The 13,849-nt window shown below is 42.6% G+C and overlaps 1 protein-coding gene across 1 annotated transcript in view; it reads right to left on the minus strand.

The window, feature by feature from the left end:
* Positions 1-6,598, minus strand: part of DHX35 (DEAH-box helicase 35) — a 77,256-nt gene extending 70,658 nt beyond the window's left edge. Inside the window, exons 1-2 of the mRNA XM_032294942.1 lie at positions 6,062-6,598; positions 2,974-3,107 (exon numbers count right to left, since the gene is read on the minus strand). Coding sequence (XP_032150833.1) covers positions 2,974-3,107; positions 6,062-6,365 — 438 coding nt within the window. The 5' untranslated portion in view covers positions 6,366-6,598. The remainder of the gene's footprint in view (positions 1-2,973; positions 3,108-6,061) is intronic.
* Positions 6,599-13,849: the final 7,251 nt, after the last annotated feature.

Here is a 13,849-nt window from a genome sequence, read left to right on the forward strand (position 1 = left end):
TACTACATGTGCACAAAGACATAAATACAAGCATACCCACTACAGAGTTTTTTATAATAGCCAAAAATTCAAACAGCCTAAATGATGATCAACAAAAAGTTTGGTTAAATCAGTTACAAAATACTCCAATAACGGAATAACTTGCAGTTAATAAGAAGAGGAAATATCTATTTGTACTGATATGGAATGATCTACAAGATATGTTAAAAAAAGAGGAGGTAAGATATAGAAGAGTGTGAATAATAAACTAGCAATTGCATTTTTTTAATGGCAAATACATATCTACTTGTTTATGTGTAGACTCTTTTTGGGAAAAAACAAAACAAAACAAGAAGCCTCTGCCCCCAGAGAGGCTGACATGTTCTTACACTAAGGACAAGACACAAAGCAGAGATCAGGAGGCATTTACAAGACTAGGGCTAATCATAAGTGAACGTGGCAGATTTGCATCCAAGATGGAGTCACTTTTGCCTACACAGCGGCCTACAGACAAGGGAACAGGTGCCAGGTAATGGTATTGAGGAAGAGGCAATGATCTTTAAAGATTTGTTGCTGCTTTAGTTCCAACATGTGTTTTGTTTTGTTTTTTGAGATGGAGTCTCGCTCTGTTGCCCAGGCTGGAGTGCAATGGCACGATCTTGGCTCACTGCACCCTCCACCTCCTGGGTTCAAGGATTCTCTTGCCTCAGCCTCCCAAGTAGATGGGATTACAAGCATGTACCACCACGTCCAGCTAATTTTTTGTATTTTTAGTAGAGACGGGGTTTCGCCATGTTGGCCAAGCTGGTCTCGAACTCCTTGCCTCAAGTGATCTGCCTACCTCGGCCTCTCAAAGTGCTATAGGATTATAGGCATGAGCCACTGCACCCGGCCTCCAACTTCGGTTTTTAAAGCTACTTTTACTCTTTGTTTGAATGGGAAAAGGGATGGTGTAAAGGTAAGTTTTTTTTTTCCTTTTTGTCTAGATTTATCTTTAACATCCTATAAGATCTCAACTATACTTAAACTCTGCTTTGCTTTATATCAGTAACTTATACCCTTCTTCTTACCATTTTAATTTCATCAACATTTCTCAACTTCTTGTTGCTTTTTTTTTATTTGTTGTTTCATTTACGTTATAAGTACAGTTGGGAGACAAAAAACAGTCAAGAAAAGGCCAAAATTTAGATACTTGGGTAAACAATAAGTTCCCTTGTACTTGAGCATTTCCTACATGTCAGGTATCCTGCTAAATGCTCTGCATGAATGATCTAATCCAGTCCTCATAACAGTCCTATGAGGTAGGTGCTACTATTAGTCCCACAACACAGATAAGGAAAAAAAGCTCAGAATGGGGAAATGAGGCCACACAGCACACAAATGGTGGAGCTTGAGTTCAAACCCTGAAGTCTAGCTCCTTCATCACTGCTCAAACTGTGTCCCTCAGTGGTGAGAATGCAAGAGTGAACCTATCATCTCATCTCCTGAGAGTCAAACTTGCTAACATTCACACATAGTGAATGACGTGAGTCACTAGAGGAAGAAACCCGGAGACAGTCAGTTCACATGTGACTAAAATATTGGGAGACACATAAAACTCCAAGTAAGGCAATCTGGCTAAATTAAGAAGGCTGCTGTTTTCTATCTATTTGGAAAAAGAAGATATTAATAGAATAGGAATTATCAGCACAGTCTAGTCAAAAAAAAAAAACTCCCTGAGTGTAAGAACTTGGCACTTTTCAACTGCTCACACCTGTAATCCCAGCACTTTGGGAGGCCGAGGCAGGAGAACTGCTTGATCCCAGGGCTTCATGGCCAGCCTGAGCAACACAGGAAGACACTGTCTCTTCAATAAACTAATAGATAGAACATGGCACCTTTCATCCAGCACCGTCCAAGAGAAAGACAGAGACACAGGTGCTGGTGGCCACACCCACTCGGGTCATTTCAGAGGCATCCTGTGGAGCAGGGAGAATTCACCCCTCATCAGGGATGTATGACATTTCTCTAACTTGCCTTGGCTCTGTACTTCCTGATTACAATTTGGCTTCCCATGTGGACATGCCAACAGGGAGAAAGCATATACATCAACTGTGTCCATCTGTCCTGGAGAACTATTGTTAACCGTAAATGAACATGTTCTGAATGGATTCTAGTTTGCACTTTGGTCTCTTGCAGCCGAGCACACATCCATTTCATAAGCACTAATAAAATCGAGTGTCTGGAAGTGAACTTGGTTAGTAACCATACCAAGATCCCGTCACTGTCTCAGAGGAAGTCAGAGCATTAACTGATTTCTTCAGCGGAAACAATCTCATGTTCCCAATTAAACTTGTTTAAAGAAACGTCTTTAAAAATAAAGCAAAAATCGGCCATATGTTGGTAACCTGCCACATAGAAATTAACTGCTATTCTCTCTACTTTTCTGTATGTTTGAAATTGTCCATAATTGAAAGAAATGAAGGGGAAAAAATGTCATTCTAATTCTTCCAGTTTTCCAATATGTACAATGCAACTGAAAAAATCTTAAGGACTTTTGCTGGCACAGTGGCTCACGCCTGTAATCCCAGCACTTTGGCAGGTCGACATGGGAGGATCATCTGAGGTCAGGAGTTCGAGACCAGCCTGACCAACATGGAGAAACCCCGTCTCTACAAAAAGAAAAGAAAAAAAAAAAAAATATATATATATATATATATATACACACACACACATATATATACACACACACATATACACACAACATATGTATATACACATAACATATGTATATATTATGTGTATATATGTGTATATATATAATCTTAAGGACTTTCAAGATTTATAAGGTTAACTAAAAAATACATAATACGAAAAGTCACCCCTTAGGATAAAGGTTTCTCTGAGCTCACTGTGTTCTAGTAAGAGGAGGGCATCATTCCCTTCAGTGCTGAGCATAAAGCTAAGCAGACACACGATTCAAGCCCACGGGTTGAACATGATTACTTGACGTACCTTGAACACTGGCAGCTTCTGCCTCTGCTGCTCTATGGAAAGGGAAGCGTAAGGGTTGTAAACAACTGTTGTCCCAGAGTTTTCAGCCAGACTTTGTCTCTCTTCAGAAATGCTTACACCTGGCCCCTCTGTACCTGCAGCAGAAATGTTTTTTCAGATTCTCTGATACAACGAACAGAAAAAGGTGTTAAGGTTACAGATCTTCAAAGATGAAGGTATACAATAGAAACAATACTTTTTATCTCAAACTACTCAAAGGTATTCAATTTTAACTTTAGGAAAGCATCCAGAAAAGTGCCTATGAGGAACCAAAAATCTTCCCTAAAGGCTTCACCGCAGTGTCAAAAACAAACGAGATGGCAGTCCCCCAAGCTCCAAATTGCCCACTCAGAACTGTGTATTCCAGTCTACAGTGTCTTCAGTTCTGGCCCCCATGTCCATGTGATTACTGAATTCTTAACAGCAGTGAAAGAAACCCAGTGGGAATTAGCTGTGGTGAAAGGATGAATCCTGTAACTGTAGGATGGCAATAAGGCTCAGAGATGACAGAAAACGGGCATGGCTTTCTCCTTCTCTCATCTTGGCACCTCTTGCAGGTTCCTTCCAGCCCCTTGGGATGGCTACTCTACAGGAGCTAGAAACAAGCCTGCTGGCAGTGCCAGGGTCCACACTTACAATCCTCTACCAACCATTCATCACTCACCCAGCAAGGACTAGCAAGGATGGACTGAGAGCCCACTTTGTGCCAGGCATTGCTCTAAGCAATAGAAACACTGCAGCAAACAATACAGATGCCAGCACTACCCTCACAGACCTCACTTGCTTTTTTAATTCTTCCTCTCAGTGGAAGGTAACTTAGTGCATAAAGTGGTCCTAAGTGCTATGGAGAGAAATAAAGACACTGTAAGGGGGCCGGGAAGTCCCAAGTATGTGTTGTAATGGGGGCCTGGGGGGGGGGGTTCTTTTATACTGGACAGCCAAGGACTGACTTCTCCCAGCTTAGGTCCAATCCCCACCCCAAGACAATCAACCATGGCCAGTGGAATGGGATGCAGTAAATGACAGTCCCCGTTGGAACCATGGAGTCAGAATGGTTAGATGAGAAATGCTACTTCCAGAAACGGCCATGCTGGCAGATTAAACAAGAGATCTTCACCCGAGCTTCTTGCTAAGAACAATGGCAAACTGGTGCCCAGGATGATGAAGAATAGGGAAGCCATATTCCATCATGAAAACCTGTTGAAGGTTCAATACACTTTTAGCTCAAACAGAAAACTCAGGAGAAAAATTAGTTTAAATTTTATGATCAGCTTCCATAACTTTTCATGCTGATTTGCTGCTGTAACCCTACGACAGAATCAGGATTAACAGGTAAATGACACAAGGTTCAAATTTCAACTCGAGGTAAGGAAGATACTTCTAAAAGGTAGCGCTGTTCAGCACTGGAGTATGCTGCCTCGTGAATGAATAAAAATCCTCCCTAGAGCAAACCCATGCTATACAGCCTCCTGCTGGGGCACTACAATGATGATAACCCATAACTATCATCTCCTAGGTCTTATGAACTCAGAATCTGTGATGCTATGTGAAGGCACAGGAGCTTTGTGACAAGAATATTCAGCCCAGTGACTTATGTTCACACTTTTTAGGGTTCAATGTAAAATCTCTTCCAGAGGACATTTAACTTTACATTCAACTAAGAGAGAGGGGGGCAACTTGAGAGCAGAACCCTGAGCATCTATATTTATCTCCTGAACACAGGGTTAGGTTTTCAATAAATGTACCCTTGATGGATGAACTAAATAATGAAATAGAACTCTTAAAGTAATTCCATATTCTTTAACCAAAATAGTTCCCTGGTCTGATTTCAAACAATTCATTCTACCTAACACTTTCACCTGTTACTAAAAGCGTGAATAAATTAAAAGTATTCTTTACTTATACGTTCCTAGTTTTGGATGCAAATAAAACTCAGGATGGCTAACTGGCTGATGACTTGAAATGCTGAATCCTAAAACTGTGAAGTGACAAACTACAAATTTTTAAAAAGCATTAAACACATTTTTGCTTGGGTTTCGCTCTCACATCACTTATATGCATGGTCAGAATTTCAGGGAACCACTGAAAAACTAAAAGCTTTGCTTATATTACATTCTTTGTGTCATTTCATTTTTGCTGCAAAATACTTTGCACATCCAGACCTGCAGGGGTGCAGGTGATGGAAAAAAAAATCAAGCTGGTAGCTGTAATTTAAAAACTTTTGTTTTTTACAAGAAACAGATGGCAGAGAGGAAGTAATGCATCTAGTATGGTGTGGCATATATACATTCAATAAAAACCTGATTGATGAGTAAATATTGAGACAAATGAAAGGATTTTGTGATTGTGATTCGTGTTAGTCTGCAAGAGAGGAAGTGGGTCGCGGCCAATACGAAGGAATGTTCCCTTTTCTGGTAGACATTCGTTGTAGACACAATTACCCTAAAAGAAAATAACACACTTTCCGTTTTTTTGAGCATTTATTCTAAGTCTGACAACGAGTCGTGCTTGTCATTTAAGCCTACAGGATAGAAGTTATTGTTCTGCCCATTTTACAGGTAAAGAGGTCATGGCTCAGAGGCGTTAAGTGACTCGCCCAAGGTCACCCTACTACTACAAGGCAGAGATGAAAATCGAACCCCAACAGTATGACTCCATAACTTGGGCTTGCAAGCCCTGAGCAGCGAGCAGTATTGTCTGTCGGGCCCCAACCCAATCCCAGGGCGCTAACGAGACACGAGGGGGAGCCTTAGGATTCCCCATTTTGCGGGGTGGACAAGACAAGCATCAGTAACGAGGAAGGCGAGGCCCGAGGAGGCTGGAAGACTTTAACAAGGTCACACAGATTTTCTGACCAAGCTAGGGGAGCACCCCCGAATCCCTGGTACCACTGGGGCGCCTGAGCCACAGAGTTCACCCGCAGAGGCGGCAGCGCCCAGCTTGCCAAGGTCAGGCCTGCGAGCAGTCTGCAGGCCCCAGGGCGCCGGCCGCGGCGCCAAGACCGAAGTCAGGCCGCCGCATCTGACCAGCGTTCCACCAAAGGCCTTACCGGGTCGCCAGAACTTCACCGGTCCCACGGGCGCAGCCATGCTGGGGTAAAAGGTCACGAGGCAGGCTCCACCCCCCCGCCGTGCACGAGGCCCCCAGGGCCCGGGGGGCGTGGCCCCCGTAGAGCCGCTGCCCTGGCGGGACCCGCCGTGTGACGGCCACGCCCCCATGGCCACCGCCCCGTCTAAGCCACGTGATCCACTGCCAGGCCCCAGCGAGCGCTCCGGCCCCGCCCCCGAGCCCACGTGATCCTGCTCAGCCATTTTGGAGAAAAGGGCGCGCTCCGCCGCCTCACTTTTTAGCATGGAGGGTCTGTGCTACAGGAGACTCTCTAGGAGCGTGGCGTGTCCTGGACGGCGGCCGCACACTTAGGAAGGACCGGCTTTGGGAGAGGACCGCTGGCCCGAGAGTAGAAGTTTGCACGCAGTGGGCGTTGAAGCAGTGCTTTCTGGATTAAATACGAAATATGATTATATTACAAACTAGCCCAACTTGGCGACTTTTTTAGTTTCATTTTCAGATTGAAGGATAACAATAGTAACTACCTCGTGGGTTGGATTTGTCAGTAAATATTGGGCGCCTGCTGTGCGCCCAGGTACTGCGGCACAGTGCCCCCAAATAATGTGAAATGATATGGAAGTCTTCAGGGACGTTGAAGGCAATGCGGAGAAACGGACTGGGGGTGGGGTGGAGAGAATAGATTGGAAGAAGAGACTAAAAGTGTGTAGATCAATTAAGGTAGTTCACTAACTCAGTGCTTCCTCCAGTTTGATGCCCTGAGTCAAATGCTTGTTAAAAACACAGATTCAAGGCTTCAATCCAATTCCGAATCTATGGCCTGGGAACTTGCATTTTAAGAAGCTCCTGAACTCTTAGGATTAACAAACCTGGGAAAGATTACACTAATCCGTCAGAGGAAGGTGAGGTCAAAGAAAAAAAAATTACACTGATCCTAAGGAGCGCTACGGAGGGGTGATGAGCTCAAGAGGAAGAAATAATTTTCTAGGTAGACAACTAATTGGAAGGAAGTGAGAGGCTTCAGAATCTACACATTTTTAAAGCTATGAAGAAAATTCTCTATTGTTTGAAGGAAATTGCATGATTATGCAAGAGCAAGGGCTTTTGTGGACAACCAGTCCAGACTTGGAATCCTAATTTTGCCGTTTTCCAGCTCCTGTCATTTCATTTTGATTGTAAAATGAGGTTTAAAGGGGTACTAAATGAGATAACATGTAAAATAGGTGACAGTACAAAACAAAGCAGGCATTCAATGTTAGCTCTCATTTCCTCAACTCAGAGCAAATCCACCAGGGGTAAAAGTCTGAGTTTACCTGCATAGATTCATTCAACAAATAATCTCCTTTGATTTATTTTTAAATTATCCTAATCCTTTAAAGGACCAGCTCTAAATTATCTATCCAATTTAAGCATTCCCCTTGTAGCTTAAGAACCTGTATTCTCATTTTTGTGGGAAAACCTCTATAGTTTACCTGTAGTTTACCTGCCACCACTATTACACAGGGAACCTATTGAGGACAAAGTCCATGTCACATTCACATTCATAGACCAATAACAAGTGCCTATTCAGTAATGTATAGATAAACATCACGCTTTAGGCTTAGTTTTCATGACATTGATCCTTCCTTATTTTATTTTTGTCTTATTTTTACTAACAACCCAAATATGGAAACCAAGGTTTATACATGAATATAAGGCAAAATGAAATAAATGCCACTTTTAAGATTATTTCATGGCCGGGCACGGTGGCTTACACCTGTAATCCCAGCACTTGTGGAATGCTGAGACAGGCGGGTCACATGAAGTAAGAGTTTGAGACCAGCCTGGCCAACAATGGCAAAAGTCTGTCTCTACTAAAAATGCAAAAAAATTAGCCGGGTGTGGTGGCAGGCACCTGTAATCCCTGTTACTTGGGAGGCTGATGAAGAATCACTTGAACCTGGAAGGTGGAGGTTGCAGTGAGCAGAGATCATGCTGCTGCACTCCAGCCTGGGCAACAGTGAGATTCCATCTCAAAAAGTATAAAAAATAAATAAAATAATTTATCTATTTTATCTATTACTCATATAATGAAACCTTACTGTTGATGAAGAGACAGTAGATTGGCCATGTCTGCGTTATTGGATCATAATATTAAAGCTGGAGGAGACCGTAGTTAACACCTAGCCTGTAGTACTTGTAGAAAATGGAGGTACATGGAAGTTAAAAGGACTTGGTCAGAACCAATGAGCTAATTTACTAAACTAGAGCTAAAACTAGAACTTGGGCTTTCTAATTCCCAGGCCAGCGTTTGTTCAACTACATGGGCCATTTAAAATCATTAGAGCTACGCTCTCCTAGAAGAAAATTAGTTCATCTCCCTCAGAAAGTTCTAAAAGTCCAACTCTCCCCTAAGGGGTTATTTTGCTTACACAGGCTTCTGTTAGAGAAAACACCTAAGTAATAACCTATATGTTGATGTTGTGGTTTTATTTCCATATACTAGGAATGGTCTCAACAAATTCTTCGTTGTCCTAATTAACTATTTTCAAAAAGAATGGGCTAAAATAACTGCTCTAAAATTAAAACTGTATTTCTTGAGATGGCATCCAGAATGTAGTTAGTTCATTGCCAACAATTCCATAAAAGTGTAATCATTTCATAAAGGTGTATTTTGCAATTTCCAAATTATAAGCTTTCCAGACAGATAATGTTCCTCAAAGTCATGTTACAATATAGAAGTTTTTCTGTGCCTACGATAAAGGGTATTTTTTGCTTTGAAATACTTCCAGACCAAACCTGTTGACCATGTTTAGGAAGGCAAAGAATTTAGAGTTTTGATTTTTGTACCAGTTAAGACTTTTACAGTTATAAATGATGGGAAACCTAACCTAACCTCTCTTAAGCAAAAAATGGCTTAAACTAGAAAGTCCAGCTGGGCACAGTGGCTCACATCTGTAATCCCAGCACTTTGGGAGGCCGAGGTGGGTGGATCACCTAAGGTCAGGAGTTCGCGACCAGCCTGGCCAACATGGTGAAAACCTGTCTCTACTAATAATACAAAAAAATTTAGCCGGGCATGGTGGCGCACACCTGTAATCCCAGCTACTCAGGAGACTGAGGTGGAGGTTGCAATGAGCTGAGATAGTGCCATCCCACTCCAGCCTGGGCGACGAACAAAACTCCAAAATATGTATATATATGTAATTAAAAGACCAAGAGTAGTTCTGACTTGAGACACAGCTGCATCAGGATAAATATCACATAACCAGGATTCTTTCTGATCATAGTGGTCCACCTTCTACTGACTCAGGTGTAGTGTGTAACGAGGTGGCCCTGCCAGTTTTAGCCACCACATCCTCTTAAGCATTAAACCTCTTTCCAGAATTTGCTAGCAAAAGTATTCCCGACAGGTCATGTATCCATTCCTAAATCAATCACTCAGCCAGGGAATATAATGTGCTAATTGACTTAGGCCTAGGTCCCACGTTCCGCCTTCAGGGTCAGCTTAGGTCAGCTTCACCAGAATCACGTGGACTGAGAGTTGGGAACAGAACAGTTCGTCAGAGAGAAATCTATGGGTGAGATGGCCAGCAGATGAATGACTGAATGAATGAAGCAAAAATAATAGATGTCCATTATAACCAGCCATGTATCCACCTGCTACAACTGATAGATTCTTAAGAAAAACCCTGTAACTGCCCTATGGTTGCCACCATCAAGCTAGACGAGGCAGCCATCCCCAAAACTGAAAAGTGGCTGTCCTTTGCAAAATTGCTCTACTAAATTGCATTATATCAGGATTCTCCCGAGAATCTAAGGTGTGGTCTTCCACAACTTGTTTTAACATACATAAACCTGTCTGGTTTGTTGGCTCGCACACAAATGATCACACAGGTATTCGCATAAGCAAAAGTGCTTACACAGCTTCAAAGATTTGGGTACAGAGTTGTGGAAAGATCCACTGGAAAGAATTTGGCAACCAGAGGAGCCTGTCTCTTTGACTTGAGGGACACACAATTCAATGAAGTTGGGTGAATTGGGGACAGCCTTCTTATAGGATAACTATATACTTTATAGTTCAAACTGGGACACTTTTGAGAATAAAAGGTGTTAACCAGATGGGACCTGGGGATAAGAGGCATAAACTGGAACTCTGCCAGGCAAACTGGGGCATACATCTAGGTGTGTGTGTGAACTTAGCCTAACAATGTTGATCTGAACATATTCAACATTAAGGTATGTATTTCATGCTCACAGAATACACATGAATACGTTCACCTCATTTATTCCCTTACAGAGTTCGGGGTCTGGGTATGCCCCAGAGTGTCTGTCATGGTTTATTATCAGAATGTGATTATCAGAATGCCATTTTTATAAAAAGATCCTTGTAAGAAATTGCCCCCCCCCCCTTTTTCATAAATTTGAGATGAAGTCCTGCTCTTATTGCCCAGGCTGGAGTGCCATGGTGTGATCTCAGCTCACCACAACCTCCGCCTCCCAGATTCAAGTGTTTCTCCTGCCTCAGCTTCTGAGTACCTGGGATTACAGGTGTTGAGCCACCACACCTGTCCAGAAACTCTTCTTAGTACCCAGAATAATTTTGTTGGAGTTGGGGTGTCACTTTATCACCCAGGCTGGAGTACAATGGTACAATCACAGCTTACTAGTCTCATCCTTCCAGGCTCAAGCCATCCTCCCACCTCAACCCTCCAAATACCTAGGACCACAGGCACATGCCACCATGGGGAATAATTGTTCTGTATCTGGATTTACTTTCATCTTAAGGACATTACGAATGGTATATCTGACCAGATTTCTCTATCTTCACTATTAGAAAACTTAAATGTGTGGCCTACATGAAGTAGGTGTGTATGTCATGGTGTGCACTTTAAGCCTCGTTCCAGACTCCACGTTGTATCCCTCGCCCTTGGGTTTCCTTCATGTAACTTTTCATTTACATGACCTTGTACCCTAGCTTTTCTTGTTAGTCACTTTAAGTCCCATAAATAAATGACATATACTCCCCAGCTCAACTGCCTTCAGAGGTGGGGTGGCCAGCCACCTCTTCAGTTAATTCCTTCAAGTTTTATAGAAGAATGTCAACTCTGCATGGATCAATCTCTAATTCAAACAAACCATCAGAGGAAAAGAAAATTAGACAACTGAATTTAAACATTGAATATTTATTTGATACTGTTTTTATTAAAGTTGCTTGGGTGTGATAGTGATAATGTGGTTACGTTTTCTAACACAGTTATCTTTTACATATTTATGTTGGAATATTACAGCAAAGTCCGCAATGGCCAAATCTGACAGTAGTTAGAGGAATATAATTTTCTCCCAAGGAGGGGTAACAAATATTTTGAACTACATAGGCTGCTAGTCTCACCACCCCCTCCCCTAGGAGTAGAGTCAGTAATCAGCATTTTAAAGACAAGCACCTAAGAACCCCAAGACTGATGCAGGTGGTCCTCAGATCTCACTTTGAAAAACTCTTCCCTATAAATGATACTTTCTGGACTCAACTCCAGAAAAAACTTGCTTACTCTGAGACTAAGCCATTTTCTTAGGAATCCATGTATCTCTTGCTCTTCTTTGTCTCACTCTGTTGCCCAGGCTGGAGTGCAGTGGCACATTCTCTGGCTTATAGCAACCTCCGCCTTCTGAGTTCAAGTGATTCTCCTTCTTCAGTCTCCCAAGTAGCTGGGACTATAGGCGCCTGCCACCATGCCTGGCTAATTTTTGTATTTTTAGTAGAGAGGGTTTTACCACATTGGTCAGGCTGGTCTTGAACTCTTGACCTCATGATCCGCCCATCTCAGCCTCCCAAAGTGCTGGGATTACAGGCGTGAGCCACAGTGCCTGGCCTCTTGCTCTTATTTCTAATTGTTGACTGCACTTTCAGAGACTAATGGTTTTGAGTGCTGCTCCACAGAAAAAAAAAAAAAAAAAAAAAAAATAAAGAATCTTGTTTAAATTTATTTGGCCCAGTTTCTCACACTAAACACAGAACCTTTCTTATGTAATCCTATTAACAGTTCCATAGAACACTGAGTTAAAATTCCAATCTAAATTAAAATACATTATCACAGGCTGAGTGCAATAGCTCATGCCTGTAATCCCAGCACTTTGAGAGGCTGAGGCAAGAGGATCACTTGAGCCCAGGAGTTTAAGACCAGCCTAGGCACCATAGTGAGACTCCACCTTTACAAAAAAATAGTGAGCTGTGATCACGCCACTGCACTACAGCCTGAGCAATAGAACAAGACTGTTTCAAAAACAAACAAAAAGAATTATCACAGATAAGACTTTGTACTTACGTTAATGAGGCTGTTGTAGTTTTCCATTCACCAATGCAGGAACTGCCATTTCTCAAGGTACACTGTCTCCTGCCTCCATACTCCACGTAGAGAAATAGTTGCAAAGCAGAGTACTGTACTTAGAATCTAGAAACCTGTGTTTAAATTCCTGTGCCACCATTTACAAGCCATGTCATATTGAATATGCTACTTAATCAGAGCCTCAGTTTCATCTGAAAATTGGAAATAACAGCTACCTAACCTACAAAGCTCTCTGCTACACTGCTGTGAAGAGCAAAGATAGCACATATGAAGTGACTAAAGTCTATAAAATGATTTCAAGTAATATGTTTACTCGAAGCTTTGCTCAGAGTTGTTTCTAAGCAGACATGGATCAATACCCTTACATTTGCCTTACAGCCACAGATTACAGCACCAACCCAGCAAATAACCTGGCCATCCTAAGGGAGTCCAGCCACACATGTGAGTGTAGGAGCACTCATGATCCAAGTGCATCAGCATTTTATATGGCAGATACCTTCCCCTATTGTAGATCTTTTTTGTTGTAGCCAACTCAGGAGAGGGAGGAAGCCATCATTTAACTCTCTTCCCTTTTGTCTGTCCATGAGAATGAGACAAAAACAGGATTCCACAGCCATACCAATCCTAATTAGCAGGGTGTAGAAACCAGTTACATTGCCTGCCACTGGACCAGGAAACTGGGATAATTGTCAGTGTCCTCTTTTGCTCCTACTCTAGGACATTAAATTGCTAAGTCACTGTCAGTACACCCATCTGATGAAATGAGGCCCATGGGGCTGCCAGGGTTAATACTGGGGATGGATACAGGAACATACGAAGGCCTCCTCTGGTAGACAAGCAGAGTACCAGAGTACCAAGGACCTATGGAAATAGCTCAGGCTTCTTCTTTGAGGAGAGAAAGAGCATGTGCAAAGGCCCGTTACTTCTGGCCAATTTCCTCACTCATAAAAGTAACATCAATATTCACGATGCTAAGAAAGGTTAAGTGGATATGTTTTCCCTTCTATATTTTGGATCATCTACTTCTTCCTCACCCTGACACTACTTTAAAAATCTTCAGATATAGATATCTATATCTGTTAGGTGCATTTATTTGTGACATACTCCCAGATTTAAAGAGAGAGTACCAGGCCGGGCGCGGTGGCTCAAGCCTGTAATCCCAGCACTTTGGGAGGCCAAGGCGGGTGGATCACGAGGTCAAGAGATCGAGACCATCCTGGTCAACATGGTGAAACCCCGTCTCTACTAAAAATACAAAAAATTAGCTGGGCATGGTGGCGCGTGCCTGTAATCCCAGCTACTCAGGAGGCTGAGGCAGGAGAATTGCCTGAACCCGGGAGGCGGAGGTTGCGGTGAGCCGAGATCGCGCCATTGCACTCCAGCCTGGGTAACAAGAGCGAAACTCCGTCTCAAAAAAAAAAAAAAAAAGAGAGAGTACCAGAGGTGGG

This window comes from Sapajus apella, unplaced genomic scaffold (genome assembly GCF_009761245.1).
Source record: "Sapajus apella isolate SASKATOON/1434 unplaced genomic scaffold, GSC_monkey_1.0 scaffold33, whole genome shotgun sequence".
Taxonomy (NCBI): Eukaryota; Metazoa; Chordata; class Mammalia; order Primates; family Cebidae; genus Sapajus; species Sapajus apella.